The sequence below is a fragment of the Heptranchias perlo genome, chromosome 3 (assembly GCF_035084215.1).
Source record: "Heptranchias perlo isolate sHepPer1 chromosome 3, sHepPer1.hap1, whole genome shotgun sequence".
In the NCBI taxonomy this organism is placed as follows: Eukaryota; Metazoa; Chordata; class Chondrichthyes; order Hexanchiformes; family Hexanchidae; genus Heptranchias; species Heptranchias perlo.
This window is the reverse complement of record NC_090327.1, coordinates 118,449,114-118,468,954: the sequence shown is the minus strand read 5'-3', so window position 1 is coordinate 118,468,954 and position 19,841 is coordinate 118,449,114. Positions and strand designations below refer to the sequence as shown.

The window sequence follows — 19,841 nt, the reverse complement described above, 5'->3', positions numbered from 1 at the left end:
GGGGTCGGGAAGGCAAGTAGTGCAAATTAGAGAATTTAAAACTTTTAGCAAATTTAAAATCTGGCAACAAGTAATACCGTATGTACAGCAGAGTTTAAATAACAGGATAGAGAGGAAAGAAACATAGGAACAGGAGTAGACCATTCAGCCCCGCGAGCCTGTTCCACCATTCAGTTAGATCATGGCTGATCTGTATCTTAACTCAATTTATTCACCTTGGTTCCATAACCCTTAATACTCTTACCCAACAAAAATCTGTCAATCTCAGTTTTCACAATTGACCCCCAGCCTCAACAGCTTATTAGGGGGACAGAGTTCCAGATTTCCACTACCCTTTGTGTGAAGAAGTGCTTCCTGTCATGACCCCTGAACGGCCTAGCTCTAATTTTAAAGGTTATAACTCTTGTTCTGGACTCCACCACCAGGGGAAATAGTTTCCCTCTATCTACCCTATCAACTCCTGGGAATCATCTTAAACACCTCAATTAGATCACCCCTTAATCCTCTATACTCAAGGGAATACAAGCCTAGTCTATACAACCTGTCCTCGTAATTTAACATTTTAGTCCTGGCATCATTCCGGTGAATCTGCGCTCCATCCCCTCCAAGGCCAATATATGCTTCCTGAGGAACGGTACCCAGAACTGAATGCAGTACTCCAGGTGGGGTCTAACCAGAGCTTTATATAACTGTAACATAACTTCCACCCCTTGTATTCTAGCCCCCTTGAGATAAAGGCAACTTTCTGAAACAAAAAAAAACTTAAAATACCAGAACAACTTGGTTGTAGGAGACAACAGGTTAAATTCATGAAACCCACACTCTTCACAGTGAGCCACATTCAACGGGAGCAAGGGTCAGTAAAAGGGGTCACTGTACCAATTCATCGACGCCGTGCTCCCTTCAAGCACAAGATTGGGGAATTTACCCGAATAGGAGACCATTTGCTTCTGATGGAAAGAACGTTGACTGAGGGGCAGCCTCAAAGTGAGCCCAAGAGTCATCACCATCACCCGACACACTGGCTAGGATTCCCCTCGAAGGAGCCAGGGTCCCCACATTGTCTCCCCATCGGATAGAAGAACCTCCTTATTGTTTAACATCCACATTCATTTGGGATTTTTATACCAGTGAACTTCAAATTGGAAACTAGTCCCTCAGACAAACGTTTGTACCATCAAACTATTTCTCCAACAGCTCACTCCCACAGGAAAACTTTCTATAAACACCAGTATTAGTAACCAACTAGTAACATAAAATTTATAAAAACATCTTAACCATTACTTATTCAAATAAGACCAGGAAAGCATAATTTCATTTGCCTCTACATGTTTTGGTTACAAGGTGATATTTTAAATACAGTTAAAGTAGTAACCTTAGTGAGCATTATTTGTAAACTGCAATGTGAAACACAGCACATGTTTCTGTGCTAAATGTGAACTTACCATTCTGCAATTCAAGGTAAACAGCCAGTAGGATTCCTTCAGGAGGAATCTCTTTAGGATTAACCATCGAAGCAGCCTACAATTTAAAAACAAAGGAAAACATAAGAATGGGCTATTATACAGTCACAATGCAGTTAGACTTTTCTTTAGTGAAGGCTAAAGAAGGACATGACAAAGTTGTAGCACTTTATAAATTCTTCCTGGGAATCCATATAAACCGCATCTACTACATCCCATGTCTGTACTATTCACTAAGAAAATAGTCACAACAGGATAATCTACAAATAGAAATAGAGAGAGGGGGTAAGGAGAGATAAGGAGTATATAAAAAAAAACACTTGCAGCTAACGTAAAGGGAGGTAACAAAGGTTTTTATAAACACTTCAGGAAAAAGATTCATGAGAAAGAGGTGGGCCACTCAAAAATGAACAAACTGAGATTATTATGGTATATAAGGAAATGGTAGTGACTTAAATACTTTACTCCTTCATCAGGAAGCCTTTTAAGACTTCTTTCACTCTCCTCTATAAGTAATGAAGCAAGGGGCAAGCAATGAATATATACTTCAATGAAGAAATGATTCTCTTATGGGGGAATGAGGGTGCTAAAATTATTATCCAGGCATAAGTGGTACCCATCCCAGAACACAAAGAAGTTAGTGAAGTGGGGACTAACCATCATTTTTCAAAATTCATTAAGAGACCGAAGCTGTGCCAAAGGACTGAAAGGTGGCAAGTGTTGCACCTGGGTTCAAAAAGGGGGAAAACGTGATATCGACCAGTCAGCTACAAGTTAATAGCATGAGAATTACTAGTGACCGCAATTAAAGATAAAATAAAAATATTACCAAAAAAGGCACGGACTGATCAGAGATAGTCAACATGGAGTTGCGATGGGCAGGTCATGTCTGACTAACCTATTAGAATTTTTTGAGGGAATAATGGAAAGTACAGATGGGGTCATTCAGTGGATGTGGTTTATATGGACATTTGATAAAGTGCCTCATAAGAAATTAGCTGGGAAAATGATAGCCCACAGCATAAACAGAAAAGCGATGATCAGGGTCACTGATTACAGTGAGGTCAAGTTCCATTTTTTAGGACATGGTATTCCAGGATTTTTACTGGTGCTTTGGGAATCTGATTCTTCAACTTTGTCCATTATTCTGTGAATGGTATAAGTGAGTGGCATTACTTCTACCTATTCCTTTACCATGTATTTAATTGAGATTCCTTAGTGTTTGTAAAGCTGAGGGTGCATCGCAAGGTGATATGCAAGGTGTGTTAGTTCAAGGTAGGTATCTGGTATTTAGAAGTATGGAGGAGGGGAGTGGGATATAGCACCATTGGGAGCAATCCGGGCTTTAGGTAGAGCAGAGATGATCCTGCGATTTGGCAGAACCGGGGTGCGGGTGATGCAGTTTATTAATGTCGGAGGTGTTGTGATCTGGTACCACTGTGGAGGGGGAGCCTGGTTGGCGAAACTAGAGGCCACATATTTGAGATCATCACCCAAAAAAAAAGAGAAGGGTTGGGAGAATATTTTTCTTCAACCCCAGAGCGTTAGGACATGGAATGGCCAACCATAAACGGTGGTGGAAGCAGAATCTAAAATAGCTTTTTAAGAGAGAAGTGGATAAAGATTTGAGAAAGAAACAGTCTAAATGCAATGGAGAAAGGGCAGGGAAATGGGACTAAATGCTTTGCTCTTTCAGATAACCAGCAAAGGCACAATAGGCCAAATGGCCTCTCGATGCTGTGGAATTCTACGATTCAATGGTGCTTGGCAGAAATTGTACACACTGCATGTGTTCAGACTGAGGTATCTGCTCCGGATGCCAGAGTGAAAGCTCTGGGCAAAAGTTGAGGAGCAAAGGCATCCAGGAGCAGATACATAATTCCCTAGCACATGGACAGGTTAACAAAAAAAAAACACCATTCAGGCAGCAAATAGGATTATAGTAAGAAGGAAGAAAGCACAATACAGATTTACTGGGATCTCAAGATTGGCACTAGGTACATAAAGAGGGAAGATCAGACAAACTTTATCCTGCATAGTGCTTGCCACAAGTGGTGATCGATGTTAAATCACCTACAGCATTCAGACAGGTACTGAATAATTAGCTAAAGGAGACAAAAGGGTATGGGGAGGGGAAAAAAAAGGAAAATGGCACCGAGTAAAATCAGGTCCAAGGAGGAGCCTAAATTGATACAAGCAAGAACGGGCTCCTCCTGCACTAAAATGTCTGTGCTTTTCCTCATTTTGATTGGATCATATTCAGTCGATTAGATATTTGATTGGTAACTGACCAGAAAGGGGTTATTTGAACCAATAATTTTCATGCCGTATGTGCGACACTTTAAAAGTGCAACATTTTTTACCTTTCGGGCCCGACGCCTTTAAAAGACAGGCCGTTACAGATGGCACTAGATGCAATCGATAAATCTGGATGGACTGGGTTAAATTACATGGCCTTGTTTTACTCACCTGGTGAAGACATTTGCGTGCCTTGTCATATTCACTGCGTAGGCAATATGCACTGCCAAGGTTGAAGAGCATCATTGCTCGAGCAGACGTAACTGAATTGGGGTAACACTGCAGAATCTGTTTTCCAGCTGTTAAATGCACAAAATGAAACTAATTAGATGACTTACATTTTAACCTGATGAGTCTATGTTTAACTTTCAAAAAGCTTCTGATCTTGGGATAAACAAATCTCTTTTCTTGGACTTGGAGAAAAAAATATATATATTAAAAAAATCCACAAGGAATCCAGCTAGTATAGTGGTGCATTAACCAATAGTCAACTAGACACAGTTTAACAAAGATTCAATCTCTCCTAAGTATTGATAATGGGAAGTGAAAATACAAAGAAAGAATAAAAAGCAAAGTGGGAAAAAGATAATTTGTGCTTTTCTGGTAACTCTTTGGTGCTGTTCATTAAGGGGTAGATTATGAAAGACCTGGAAAACATCACTCCTTGGGAGTAATATTCAAATTAATCAGCCCCAAATGTTTAACTGGAGGTTTGAAATCAAACATTCTTGCTGACCACAATAAACGCCCCAGATGTGCACAATTCACATCCTTAATTATCGGAGGATGTTCAGCCAGTCCGAAGTTAAAGTACCAATTAAAACAAAACCACAACTTAGCCACACACACACCAAACCGAAGCAATTTTTAAAATTGGCATCTTTCAATACAAAAACATCTTCTGAAGTCACATGTATGAAAAAAAGTTTGGCTGAGCTGGTGCTCGATCATTTCTCTGTATCGAACTGATAAAACTTGGCCGACAGCCAAGTGAGCATAGAGTGGAAACAGGTCCTGAATGGAAAGACTTCACTCAATAACAACAACAACAACTTGCATTTATTTGGCGCCTTTAACATAGTAAAACGTCCCGAGGCGCTTCACAGGATCGTTAACAAACAAAACTTGACACCGAGTCACAAGGAAATATTAGGACAGGTGACCAAATGCTTGGTCTAAGAGGTAGGTTTTACATAGAAAATAGGAGCAAGAGTGGGCCTGCTCCGCCATTCAAAATGATCATGGCTGATCGTCTAACTCAGTACCCTGTTCCCACTTTTCCCCATATCCCTTGATTCCTTTAGCATTAAGAAATATATCTATCTCCTTGAATACGTCTAATGACTTGGCCTCCACTGCCTTCTGTGGTAGAGAATTCCACAGGTTTCACCAGCCTCTGAGTGAAGAAATTTCTCCTCATCTCGGTTCTAAATGGCATACCCCGTATCCTGAGACTGTGACCCCTGGTTCTGGACTCCCCAGCCATCGGGAACATCCTCCCTGCATCCAGTCTGTCTAGTCCTGTTAGAATTTTATGTTTCAATGAGATCCCCTCTCATTCTTCTAAACTCTAGTGAATATAGGCCTAGTCGACCCAATCTCTCCTCATACGTCAGTCCTGCCATCCCAGGAATCAGTCTGGTAAACCTTCGTTGCATTCCCTCCATGGCAAGGACATCCTTCCTCAGATAAGGAGACCAAAACTGCACACAATACTCCAGATGTGGTCTCACCAAGGCCCTGTATAACTGTAGTAAGACATCCCTGCTCCTGTACTCAAATCCTCTTGCATTGAAGGCCAACATACCATTCACCTTCCTAACTGCTTGCTGCATTTGAATGCTCACTTTCAGCGACTGGTGTACAAGGACACCCAGGTCTCTTTGCACCTCACCTTTTCCCAATCTATCACCATTCAGATAATAATCTGCCTTTCTGTTTTTACAACCGAAGTGGATAACCTCACATTTATCCATGTTATACTGCATCTGCCATGTTCTTGCCCACTCACCCAACTTGTCTAAATCACATTAGAGCCTGTTTGCATCCTCCTCACAGCTCACATTCTACTCCAGCTTTGTGTCGTCTGCAAACTTGGAAATGTTACATTCAGTTTCCTCATTCAAATCATTGATATATGTTGTGAATAGCTGGGGCCCAAGCACTGATCCCTGCGGTACCCCACTAGTCACTGCCTGCCACCCAGAAAAAGACCCGTTTATTTCTATTCTCTATTTCCTGTCTGTCAACCAATTCTCAATCCATGCCAGTATATTCCCCCCAATCCCATGTGCTTTAATTTTGCACACTAACCTCTTGTGTGGGACCTTATCAAAAGCCTTCTGAAAATCCAAATACCCCACATCCATTGGTTCTCCCCTATCTATTCTACTAGTTACATCCTCAAAAAACTCCAGTAGATTTGTTAAGCATGATTTCCCTTTCATAAACCCATGCTGACTTTGTCCAATGCCCTCCAAGTGTTCTGTTATCACATCTTTTATAATAGACTCTAGCATTTTCCCCACTACTGATGTTAGGCTAATTGGTCTATAATTCCTTTTTTTTCTCTCCCTCCTTTTTTAAATAGTGGGGTTACATTTGTCACCCTCCAATCTGTAGGAACTGTTCCATAATCTATAGAATTTTGGAAGATGATCACCAATGCATCCACTATTTCCAGGGCCACTTCCTTTAGTACTCTGGGAAGTAGATTATCAGGCCCTGGGATTTGTCAGCCTTTAGCCCCAGTAATTTCCCTAGCACTTTTTTTTTTACTAATACTGGTTTCCTTCAGTTCCTCCCTCTCACTAGACCCGTGGTTCCCTAACATTTCTGGCAGGTTATTTATGTCTTCCTTTGTGAAGGCAGAACCAAAGTATGTGTTTAATTGTTCTGCCATTTCTTTGTTCCCCATTATAATTTCCCCCATTCCTGACTGTAAGGGACCTACATTTCAAGGAGCATCTTTACAAGGAGGAGAGAAGTAGAGGGGCGGAGAGGTTTAGGGAGGGAATTCCAGAGCTTAGTGCCTAGGCAGCTGAAGGCACGGCCGCCAATGGTGGAGCGATAGAAATCAGGGATGCAAGAACTGGAGGAGCGCAGAGATCTCGGAGGGCTGGAGGAGGTTACAGAGATAGGGAGGGGCGAGGCCATGGAGGGATTTGAACACAAGGATCAGAATTTTAAAATCGAGGCGTTGCTGGACTGGGACCCAATGTAGGTCAGTGAGCACAAAGGGTGATGGATGAACGGAACAGTAAGTTGTTTCCAACAATTCAATTATATGGATAACGGTAAATGTTGACCCACAAGGCAAGACAACCAACACAATATATCCATCATAGATGCTATCACAAGAAGCTCTCTTTTCCCCCCCGCCCTGCCCGATGGATTATATGCGTCACTGGAGTAAGAAATTTAAAGTATTACTGGCCAGTTATAGTTTTAAAAAAACATAAAACTTCAGTTTTCCGAGGCATAAAAAGTGCCGTAGAAAGTTTTGAGACCAACGCACATTCCATCATCATTCCTTATATCATTTAATCGCTACTGCCTTCCACCCTATCACAGATCTTCTTTCCTTTTCCCCACCCCCTTTTTCTCTGGCTCTGTACTTGCTTATAAACTGTTAAATCTCTAACTTCTTCCAGTTCTGATGAAAGATCATTGACCTGATACGTTAACACTGTTTATTTCCAGCACTTCCTGTTTTTATTTCAGATTTTCAGCGTCCGCAGTATTTTGCTTTTGCTCCTAAATATGACGTTTTTAAAGTGTACTTACAGCTTTCCATCTGTTCGTTTTCTCCTCTGTCAGATCCTGAAAAGAAGTGCCAACATGTCTCAATTCACTTTTACTTTTCAAGCAACCAAAATGTACGGTAATTTGATCACTACAGACTTTTACACCATTCCCTGAACTAAAGTAAAATACTTTAAGTCATGTGCACTTTTTTTCTTTTATGTATTGCAGTCTGCCAAACTCTAGCAACACAAGCCCTTATCTCTTCAAATCATGGTGTATTATACAACTTCGACAGCAATTCCCAAACCTGCAAGAACAAGGGCAGCAGGCACACGGGAACACCATCACCTCCAAGTTCCCTTCCAAGTCACACACCATCCCGACTTGAACACATATCGGCCGTTCCTTCATCATTGCTGGGTTTAAAATCCTGGAACTCCCTACCTAACAGCACAATGGGAGCATCTTCATCACACGGACTGCAGCGGTTCAAGAAGGCGACTCACCAATACTTTCTCAAGGGGCAACTAGGGATGGGCAATAAATGCCAGCCTTGCCAGCGACACCCAAGAATGAAGGGTCTGCTTGGTGGATTGGGGGGGGGGGGGGGGGGTGGAAAAGAGAGGGAAGAGAAGGGGGAGGAAGAGGAGGTTAAGAAGTGTATTAGGTTCCCGGGGTCTGGGAGCACCAGTGGCAGGTGAGGGAGAGTTTCTCAGGTTCCCCACCAGGGGAGAGGAGTACTGGAATCACTGGGGTTCTGGGGCTGCAGTAGTGGTATCTAGGGTATGGCAGCACTTCCAGAACGTAGGAGCAGTCACAGGAAATTTAGGGTCTATCAGTACTGGGGTCGGAGGGTCCCAGTTTTTGACAGCACTAGAGAAGTTGAGAGAGAGCTTGGAGCTTGTACTGTGTATGTTATGAGAGAAGGAGAGGGAGGGTATCAGAAGTGAGGAAGGAGTCCAGGGTATGCATGCGCTAGCAGTGAGGGGGTATGGTCCTTGGGCTTCCTAGGGCTGTGTCAGTGACTGAGTGCTTTGACTGTATACTTGCAGCCATCGATAGAGTGCGTAACTGCCAACTGTGAACCCACTTTGTGTTGGACAGGCGATGGGGGGGGGGGTGCTTAAACCCAGGCCCCTGACAGATATCAAGCCTCAGCAGTGATCTTAATAGATATATTTCCAACAACATTTGGACAATTTTATGGGTAAGCAAACATATTTTTCCCAATTTATTTGAAAAATATTTTTACAGGTTCCTTATTTTCTTTAAAAAAAAAACTAGGTATATCAGATGGCAGAGAGAAATAACAGAATAATTTTTTTTTCAGAAAGTGCTCTGAACAATGGTGAAAGCTTGGTTCAGCTTTTCCTAAGAAATCATCATAATTAATCCAATTCTGGGCACCACACTTTAGGAAGGATGTCATGGCCTTAGAGGTGCAGAGGAGATTTACCAGAATGGCCAGGGATAAGGGGCTCCAGTTATGTGGAGAGACTAGAGAAGGTTGGATTATTCTCCTTAGAGCAGAGAAGATTAAGCGGAGATTTAATAGAGGTGTTCAAAATTATACAGGGTTTTAATAGAGTAGATGGGGAGAAACTGTTACCAGTGGCAGGAGGGTCGGTTACCAGAGGACACAGATTTAAGATAATTGGCAAAAGAACCAGAGGGGAGATGAGGAGAATTTTTTTTTTAACGCAGCGATTTGTTATGATCTGGAATGTACTGTCTGAAAGGGTGGTGAAAGCAGATTCAATTATAACTTTCAAAAGGGAATTGGATAAGTACTGGATAAGGAAAAATTTGCAGGGCTATGGGGAAAGAGAAGGGGAGTGGGACTAATTGGATAGCTCTTTCAAAGAGCTGGCACAGGCACGATGGGCCGAATGGCCTCCTTCTGTGCTGTATGATTCCATGATTCTATGGGGGGGGGGGGGGGGGGGAGGCCTTAAAATGGAATATTCCTCAGAAATTGTTTCTTTACATGAAACAAGTCTCCAAATGGAAAAAATTAAAACTGTACCAGCCAACAGGAATGCCCATTCAAACAACGTGAAATTATTCACCTTGATCCTGTTCATTTGAAGAAACTCCCAGGAACACATCAGTGACATTTTCAGGGTTCAAGTGAGTGATGGCATCAGAGATTCTGTCCAGAGAGATGAGGGACTCTGCTGCATACAAGTGACCCAGAAACCTAAACAAAATTGCAAACAGTCAGAAATCCCATTTTAAAGGACTGCAAGTTCAATAAATTATTTCAAAGCTTTGCAAAATTAAGTGTCAATAAAGTACCAATTAAAACATTATTTTGAAGTAGCCTTTCAAAACCATACCAAAAAAAAAATCATAACTTGATCACCAAGGTGGGCTTGTTGTACATCTTTCCTGTAACTGGTTTATTTTTGATCCTCTATATTCATTTGCAAACTTCCTCCTCCCACGTAACATTCAACAACGGCTTGCATTTATATAATGCCTTTAACGTAGTAAAAACGTCCCAAGGCGCTTCACAGGAGCGATTATCAGACAAAAAGGTACACTTAGAAAGGTATGGGCTGATCAGGGACAGTAAGCATGGATGTGACGGGCAGGTCAAGCTTTACTAACTTAACTAAGCTTTGAGGCAATCACTGTGTGTTAGGTAAAAGGAATTTGATTGTACGTATGGATTTTCAGAATGAATCTGATGAGGTACCACATAAGAGACTGGTTGCAAAAATTAAGGGAATTGCTCCCTTCACCACTGACTCCATCGCCCTCCCAACTACTCTCTCGGGATCAGCTAAACCATTAGCAACCCGTGACCGAGCTGAACTTTAAGCCCTACTTTCATCACCAGTACTATTTACATCCCCCTCAGCAACAATGCCCACCTCTGCCCCAACCTCAGCCCTTCACTTACGGAGACTCTTACACATGTCTTTGTCACTTCCAGGTTCAATAGTAACTTTCAAAAGGGAATTAGATATAAAGGAAAAATCTGTAGGGCTATGGGGAAAGAGCAGAGGGGTGGGACTTATTGGATAGTTCTTGCAGCCAGCACAGGCACGATGGGTCGAATGGCCGCCTTCTGCACTGTATCTTTCCTTTTCAAGTATATGTCCAATTGGCCAAGCTTAAATCGACTTCATGTGCAGAATAAGTTCAATTAATCACATTTAATAATAACCCTGTTTTATTTGTTTTTGTTACTTACTTTAGAGAACCAGACAGTTTGGCCTGCTGTAGAAGATTCTCTGCATGATTTAAGGCCATAAGGTTGTCGCCAAGTGCAAGGGCAACATATGCACTGCCAGCCAGTATGGAACATCTGAGTGAACAGAAAACAAAACTTGTGATGTGATTAGCCTGCTATCCTGGTACTCCATTTATCACAGAATTTCAAAGAAGATGAAGCCTGTCTAGAACTTCATCTCATTTATAATCTATAGTCATTAATAAACTTGGATTGACGCTATTTAGGAAGTGTTCGATGCTCACTTCTGCCCCAGTAAACACTTGGAGGAACTAATACTTTAGAACACGAACTAAATTCTTCTTATTCTCCAGTGGGACGGCAGAGAACCTCAGACACAGAAGGTATTGAAAAAAACTCAACCAGACTTGTACAGACATAAATTAAATGTAGGATAAACTAACCATCCTTCTCATAGTAAGAAGTGTTGGGGGGAAACTGCTAGCTGAATAATTTTCTTTGTGTCCAATACCAGCTAGATTTGCCCTAAGCAGGGACTGACTGCACTTCGTTAAAACAATTACCTTTGGTTGCACTAAATGTTGTCAACTCCAGCTGTAAGCTGAGATTTATTTTATGTTTGAAATATTCTGGAATTAACAGCAACAGAAATGGAGTGCTAAGGGGCAACTGAAAGCTCCCATCAGATTTTCACACTTGGTTGAAAGGACACAGTAGGAAGTAGCACTGAGTAAATGGATAAAGAACAGGAATGCATCCTTACCTCAGATTGTCTAATTCCTGCTTCCTTAATGGAGAAGATGGCGGGCTTGGAACTAAGAACTTATCTCCTTCATGAGGCTTCCCGCTATAGAATGGGGGAAAAAAAATTTCAGCATATATTATTGCGACACAAATGGAGCATTTTGGTGGATTACTCGCAGGATTGAACAGGTTTGAAGTGCTGCTAAGTTCAAACGATGCAAAAAGCATTAATATGCTTTTGTAGCTTGTTCCTGTGGAGGGGGACATACTTGGTGCAAGGGGACAGTGTTTATAGCAGGGACCGAAAACAATGGCTTTGGTCTTGCCGATGTTCAGCTGGAGGGAAATACGGCTCATCCAAGACTGGGTGTCGACAACACAGTCTGACAGCAGAAGGGGTCGAGAGAACTGGTGGAGAAGTAGAACTGGACGTCAATTGACCCCATGGCTTCGGATGATGTCACCAAGAGGCAGCATATGGTAAGGAAGAGAAGACCACGGATAGACCCTTGGGGATTGCGGAGGTGACAGTGTGGGATTGGGACGAGAAGCCAGTGTCAGGGATTGCTAGCTTCCGAAATATTTATCAGTTGGCTATACTGATTATTTGGACTACTAAGCAAATCAATGAATACAATAGGATTCCACTATTCTTGTACATTGACCCTTACGCTCATATGGACACTTTCATTGTGCTGTACCTGCATGTCTCACTGCTTTCATTGCTGGTTTCACCACTCCCTGATTGATTGAAATTTCTTAAACCATTATCTTTTTTCATCTCCTGTTGATGTTCAGGAAGCAGAAGCAAGGCATTTCTTAAGCAGATGGCTGCGAACTCCATGCTAGCTACAGGAATGGCTGAAGACTGCCCATCACTGAGGAATAGAATGAAAACAAGCCCGCTTAATTAAAGGGTACAGGCTTTTAACATCCAATGTGAAATTTTTATACAAAGGTTAATATCTCAACTGTTCTCATCACTATTCTCAATACAATTGATGCTGGTTATAACTTTCGTGGCTGACATGCACATCAGGAAGGCACCAAGTTCCATCCCCAACTGATAGCAAGTCAGCCAATTTCAGCCAGAAGACAGACAGACAGACCGACCCACGACAATTGTCCTTGGTTGAGGGGAGGGAAGTCAGAGAATCTTACAGTACAGAAGGCGGCCATTCGGCCCATTGTGCTGGCTCTTTGAAAGAGCTGTCCAATTAGTCCCACTCCCCTGCTCTTTCCTCATCGCCCAGCAAATTTTTCCTTTTCAAGTATACATCCAACTCTCTTTTGAAAGTTACTATTGAATCTGCTTCCACCACCCTTTCAGGCAGATTGTAACAACTCACTGCGTAAAAAGATTCTTCCGATTTCCCCCTGGATTTTTTGCCAATTATCTTGAAGAGGAGAAGACAGTCTATCCAGTAACCCCCCCCAACCCCCACCGAGGGAAGTTATTGTCAGGTGAAGACAACAGACACAGCGTTGAGGTAGTGGAGGGTTGCCAGGGCCCATTAAATGTACCCCAACAAGAGGGAATGCTTTCATGAAAGAGGGATAAAACACACATTTACAGGAGGAATTAATTTGAACACAATGCTTGTAGTAACTTTGAGGGAAGAAGCCTCCACTGATACCTCCCTCATAGTTTGTGGTCTTTAGTCACATGAAATTTCATATTTCCAGTGAATATGTCTGCTGAGGATTTCATTGCCCAAATGTATTTAATTTAGGATCCTTAACAGCCAAAGAGACCAATCTGAACATATTTGTGCCCAGAATCCAGCTATCACTTCACAGAACTAACTTTACATTGAGTAAATCTTGAAAGTAACAAGTCTAAAAGTTTTAAATTCTAAATAGTTTCTATGCAGATAATATGCACACTTTAAATTTAACCATTTTAAAAGTCGCTCTTTTATACCCAATGCTACACAGTCACTTGTTAAATCATGTACACCCAGAGGTCACTCGCTCACACGTAGCATCACCCATGTACACAGCGCACTCATGCACATGCTCGCAGACACACACACACACACACTCGGCGCGTGCACGCACACATGGCTCTCGCGCACGCTGTTGTCACGAGCACGCCACAGGTCGTGTGCAGCGCGCGCGCGCTCACACACACACGCTCGGCACTGGCTCGCTCACATGCACACGCTCGGCGCTGTCTCGCTCACTTACATATGATGCTCACTCACTTATACACGATGTTCTGCATTGACTGTGATGCCAAGACTATCTTTTGATGATAACCTTGACCAAGAATTGATTGTACAATCCCTTTTTTACTTGGGAGCCCTCTGGTCTCTTGTTCTGATGTCTGAAGAAAAACAATGCTGAAATTTAACATAACAAGAAAAAGTGGAATAAACTTTGGAAATAATAAGAAAGTAGTTGACATATGAATTAGTTCACTTACCCCTTTGTTGGCAGCAATGCAACATTCTGCCAGTCTTAACCAAAGACGTGGGTTGGAATGGTACACCTGAACTGCCTCCATCAGGCATTCAAACGCTGCCAGGGGTCTGCCTATGTGCAATAGCTGGATTCCACAGTTGTGTAACAATTCATATCGTTTGTTTGTGAGCAGAGTACTCATTGGTCTGCCTGAAAACTTCTTCCCTAATCATTTAAAAAAAAGTGGAGGAAAAAAAAACTCCAAATATTAAGAGCCACAAAAGGCAGAAATTTAAAATGCTAATCTGTTCAATATAACCATTTGAAAAGGACACAAGTTACAGCAAAATAGACTACCTAACTTTTAAGCTATTTCATTGTTACTGCATTCAACTAAGACCAGTTAATTTGAAGCTGATTTCAAAGTCAACTTTCAAACAAAACAAAGTGTCTGAAGTAAAATCTCTTAAAATTTACATCTGAGCAATTCCTTTTCTTTTAAATTAAAAACAAAAAACAAAACCAGTACAGTTTGCTTTGCACCAACTAAAATGTTATATGCACAGAAAATCACAAATGTATGAAAAAAATGCCAGACATCTTTAGTTTCAGGGAAGTGTGTGTATGGAAATAGGTTTAGAACAATTGGAGTATTTAAGATGTTATATTTCTATAGCGCCTTTCACGACCTCAGGACGTCCCAAAGTGCTTTAAAACCAATGAATTACTTTTGAAGTGTAGTCACTGTTGTAACAAAGGAAACGCAACAGCCAATTTGCGCACAGCAAGGTCCCACAAAGAGCAATGTGATAATGACCAGATAATCTGTTTTAGTGATGTTGGGTGAGGTATAAATATTGGCCAGGACACCAGGGAGAATTCCCTGCTCTTCTTCGAATAGTCCCATGGGATCTTTTACATCCACCACAGAGGGTAGACGGGGCCTCGGTTTAACGCTTCATCTGAAAGACGGCACCTCTGACAGTGCAGCACTCCCTCGGTACTGCACTGGAGTGCCAGCCTAGATTATGTGCTCAAGTCTCTGAAGTGGGACTTGAACCCCACGACCTTCTGACTCAGAGATGAGAGAGCTACCACTAAGCCAAAGGCTAACACATCACTAGGTTGATCACCAGAACATACAAAAAAGGAACTTAAGTGTTATCAGCTGGGTTTCATAGCAAGGAATCAATAACTGGCACATGCATGTATGTACCATTTAATTTCAAATCATTCACACTGAAAAAGGTTTGTATGAACGGATTTATAGAATTTTTGAGCAAAAGTGACCCACCTTGGTCTGTGCTTGTTCCAGTTAACTGCACACAAGCAGCATCATTCTCTTGCAAGGCTTTTTTAAAGTAGAAAATTCCAAGATTGTGTTTCCCCATAGCAAAATGGATGCATCCAAGGTTATTCCAGAACATACATCTAATACATTCACCTGTTTGTAAATGTTTTAAGAAGAAAAGTCAAGGGTCAAGTCAGTTGTTTTAACTATTTCATTACTGTATAAAAGGCAAAGAGTGACAGATGGTAGATTTCAGGTATGAAGGGTTTTATCTAAAGGTAAAGGAGGTTAATTTGATAAGAGTACATACAGAGAAACTGGCAGGAGGGTTAGTAACCAGAGGACACAGATTTAAGGTAATTAGCAAAAGAACCAAGGGGGAGATGAGCAGAAATTGTTTTTACACAGCGAGTTGTTACGATCTGGAATGCACCGCCTGAAAGGGTGGTGGAAGCAGATTCAATAGTAACTTCCAAAAGGGAATTGGATAAATACTAGAAAAATTTGCAGTGCTATGGAAAGAGCAGAGGAGTGGGACTAACTTTTTCATAGAGCCGGCACAGGCACGATGGGCCAAATGGTCTCCTTCTGAACTGTAAGATTCTATGATTTAAGAAAGGCTGTGTACCATAGTGAGACCTGTGAAATACGTGTAGTGACATGAATGTGTTAATTGAAAGCCGCTGGAGGGGGGTCATGAAATCAAATGAGGATGTACAACCCATGTTAACTTTAGAGATAGGACTATTAAGTTTAAATGGGATCATTCTTTCAATATTTAAAACTTGGCTAGTCAAAAAGACACAAATACAGAGAAGGAACCATGGAGAGGATTCTTCCTATTTGGATGAGTAACAGATGTTGGCCATAATCCAAATGGCCATGAGAAGAGGGTCATGCAATGGGCCTGGGATTTAAAAAAAAATTCCTATGGTGTTTAGTGATGTTGAATGATTAAGTGCAATATATGGAAACAAAGAGTGAAAGAATAAACAAAGAATCATTCTCCTGTTCTTTCTGCATTACAGATAAATTGAAAGGCAAAAATTCTTTCTACTAGACCTGAATAAATTCAATTGTACTGAATTGGAAGTAGTGGGAAAGAACCCACTCGAACAGCTGGTACTTGGCAGATCAAACTACAATCCCCTTCTTACAATGTTCTTTCAGAAGAGGACAACTAGAATTAGAGCACTAACCCTTTCCATAATAAAAATACAAAATTAACACACTAGACAGAAAATCTTATGAAAGTGAACAGTAAAAAAGATTTAACACAGACATCAAGGTACATGGAACAGGTACTGTGCTGTAAGGACACAGGAAGAGCATTGCAGTTAAGACTGTTCCTTATGAAGCTGCTTGAGATTTATTTTAAACTCATTTTTTAATTCGTTCATGGGATTTGGGCATCGCTGGCATTTATTGCCCATCTCTAATTGCCCTTGAGAAGGTGGTGGTGAGCAGCCTTCTTGAACCGCTGCAGTCCGTGTGGTGAAGGTTCTCCCACATTGCTATTAGGAAGGGAATTCCAGGATTTTGACCCAGCAACGTTAAAGGAACGGCGATATATTTCCAAGTCAGGATGGTGTGTGACTTGGAGGGGAACGTGCAGGTGGTGGTGTTCCCATGTGCCTGCTCCCCTTGTCCTTCTAGGTGGTAGAGGTCGCGGGTTTGGGAGGTGCTGTCGAAGAAGCCTTGGCGAGTTGTTGCAGTGCATCCTGTGGATGGAACACACTGCAGCCACTGTGCGCCGGTGATGAAGGGAGTGAATGGGGTGCCAATCAAGCGGGCTGCTTTGCCCTGGATGGTGTTGAGCTTCTTGAGTGTTGTTGGAGCTGCACTCATCCAGACAAGTGGAGAGTATTCCATCACACTCCTGAATTGTGCCTTGTAGATGGTGGAAAGGCTTTGGGGAGTCAGGAGGTGAGTCACTCGCCACAGAATACCCAGCCTCTGACCTGCTCTTGTAGCCACAGTATTTATATGGCTGGTCCAGTTAAGTTTCTGGTCAACGGTGACCCCCAGGATGTTGATGGTGGGGGATTCGGCGATGGTAATGCCTTTGAATGTCAAGGGGAGGTGGTTAGACTCTCTCTTGTTGGAGATGTTTGTAAACAATTTTACAACACCAAGTTATAGTCCAACAATTTTATTTGAAATTCACAAGCTTTCGGAGGCTTCCTCCTTCCTCAGGTGAATGTTGTGGAAATGAAATCCTCGAACCCTTCGCATTTATAAATCACAGAACAATACCTGGTGATTACAGATAGTCTTTCCAACTGCCCGTTGCCAAGGCAATCACAGTGTGCAGACAGAGAGGTGTTACCTACAAGTCCACCGAATATACAAACCACCAAAAAAAGAGGTAGAAACATAGAAAAGACAGCAAATGACCCGTTTTATTAAAAACAGATAAAAAATTTTCGCTGGTGGGGTTACGTGTAGCGTGACATGAACACGCTACACGTAACCCCACCAGCGAACAAATGTTATCTGTTTTTAATATAACAGGTCATTTGCTGTCTTTTCTATGTTTCTGCCTCTCTCTCTGTTTTTTTTTTGGTGGTTTGTATATTCGGTGGACTTGTAGGTAACACCTCTCTGTCTGCACACTGTGATTGCCTTGGCAACGGGCAGTTGGAAAGACTATCTGTAATCACCAGGTATTGTTCTGTGATTTATAAATGCGAAGGGTTCGAGGATTTCATTTCCACAACATTCACCTGAGGAAGGAGGAAGCCTTCGAAAGCTTGTGAATTTCAAATAAAATTGTTGGACTATAACTTGGTGTTGTAAAATTGTTTACAATTGTCAACCCCAGTCCATCACCGGCATCTCCACACCTTGCTGGAGATGGTCATTGCCTGGCACTTGTCTGGAGCGAATGTTACTTGCCACTTATCAGCCCAAGCCTGGATGTTGTCCAGGTCTTGCTGCATGCGGGCTCGGACTGCTGCATTATCTGAGGGGTTACGAATGGAACTGAACACTGTGCAATCATCAGCGAACATCCCCATTTCTGACCTTATGATGGAGGGAAGGTCATTGATGAAGCAGCTGAAGATGGTTGGGCCTAGGACACTGCCCTGAGGAACTCTTGCAGCAATGTCCTGGGGCTGAGATGATTGGCCTCCAACAACCACTACCATCTTCCTTTGTGCTAGGTATGACTCCACTCACTGGAGAGTTTACCCCCTGACTCCCATTGATTTCAATTTTACTAGGGTTCCTTGGTGCCACACTCGGTCAAATGCTGCCTTGATGTCAAGGACAGTCACTCTCACCTCACCTCTGGAATTCAGCTCTTTTGTTCATGTTTGCACCAAGGCTGTAATGAGGTCTGGAGCTGAGTGGTCCTGGCGGAACCCGAACTGAGCATCGGTGAGCAGGTTATTGGTGAGTAAGTGCCGCTTGATAGCACTGTCGACGACACCTTCCATCACTTTGCTGATGATTGAGAGTAGACTGATGGGGCGGTAATTGGCCGGATTAGAATTGTCTTGCTTTTTGTGGACAGGACATACCTGGGCAATCTTCCACATTGTCGGGTAGATGCCAGTGTTGTAGCTGTACTGGAACAGTTTGGCTAGAGGCACGGCTAGTTCTGGAACACAAGTCTTCAGCACTACAGCCGGGATGTTGTCAGGGCCCATAAGCCTTTGCTGTATCCAGTGCACTCAGCCGTTTCTTGATATCACGTGGAATGAATCGAATTGGCTGAAGACTGGCTTCTGTGATGGTGGGGATATCAGGAGGAGGCCAAGATAGATCATCCACTCGGCACTTCTGGCTGAAGATGGTTGCAAACACTTCAGCCTCGTCTTTTGCACTCACGTGCTGGACTCCACCATCACTGAGGATGGAGACGTTTACAGAGCCCCCTCCTCCCGTTAGTTGTTTAACTGCCCACCACCATTCACGACTGGATGTGGCAGGACTGCAGAGCTTTGATCTGATCTGTTGGTTGTGGAATTGCTTAGCTCTGTCTATAGCATGCTGCTTCCGCTGTTCAGTATGCATGTAGTCCTGAGTTGTAGCTTCACCAGGTTGGCACCTCATTTTTAGGTACACCTGATGCTGCTCCTGGAGAATTTGAAGGAGATTGGCTAAACAGAAGGATTTAAATACAGATAAGGAACCAGAGGATTTTCCCCACCTAAGCCAAGCTTATGATCATTGGGACTTCAATTTATTGAGGATCAACATAAAATATCTACGCACACTTGCCTCGATGAATCATCCTAACAGTCATCTGCAGTAAAGAATGAAAAGTAGCAGTTCTTTGGTTTCCTACCAGTGCTGAGAAATCCAGGATGTTCCGTGATGTTTGCGCTGTTCAACAGTTTCACTGCTTTTCGATAATTCCCTCTTAGATACTCAAAATTGCTCTTTAGAAATAGGGAGGGAGCAGACTGCATAAAAAGACATAGTAAATAGCTTATAGACATACGCATACATCCACAGGTAACATTTATCCAAGTCCACTTATAGCAGAAAAACAAAATTCATCCAAATGAAATGATAACCCGATTACACAAACTAATGCCTTTATCTAAAAAAAATCTGGATAATGATCTTCAATTATCTTGCATGTAAGGATGAATGATTATATCCCACAAATCTGCACATACATGTACAAACAAGTAGTGTTTTTACAGCACCATTAATTTAGTGTCAGCCGTAGCTC

The 19,841-nt window shown here is 42.3% G+C and overlaps 1 protein-coding gene across 2 annotated transcripts in view; it reads right to left on the bottom strand.

Moving 5' to 3' along the window:
* Nucleotides 1-19,841, bottom strand: part of cnot10 (CCR4-NOT transcription complex, subunit 10) — a 35,715-nt gene that overhangs the window by 1,721 nt on the left and 14,153 nt on the right. For both annotated transcript variants that reach the window (XM_067981747.1, XM_067981739.1), the window contains exons 8-18: nt 19,449-19,566; nt 15,155-15,304; nt 13,883-14,085; nt 13,662-13,783; nt 12,156-12,332; nt 11,474-11,557; nt 10,711-10,824; nt 9,578-9,708; nt 7,548-7,583; nt 3,933-4,060; nt 1,446-1,521 (exon numbers count right to left, since the gene is read on the bottom strand). In XM_067981747.1, the coding sequence (XP_067837848.1) occupies nt 1,446-1,521; nt 3,933-4,060; nt 7,548-7,583; nt 9,578-9,708; nt 10,711-10,824; nt 11,474-11,557; nt 12,156-12,332; nt 13,662-13,783; nt 13,883-14,085; nt 15,155-15,304; nt 19,449-19,566 (1,339 nt within the window). The remainder of the gene's footprint in view (nt 1-1,445; nt 1,522-3,932; nt 4,061-7,547; nt 7,584-9,577; nt 9,709-10,710; nt 10,825-11,473; nt 11,558-12,155; nt 12,333-13,661; nt 13,784-13,882; nt 14,086-15,154; nt 15,305-19,448; nt 19,567-19,841) is intronic.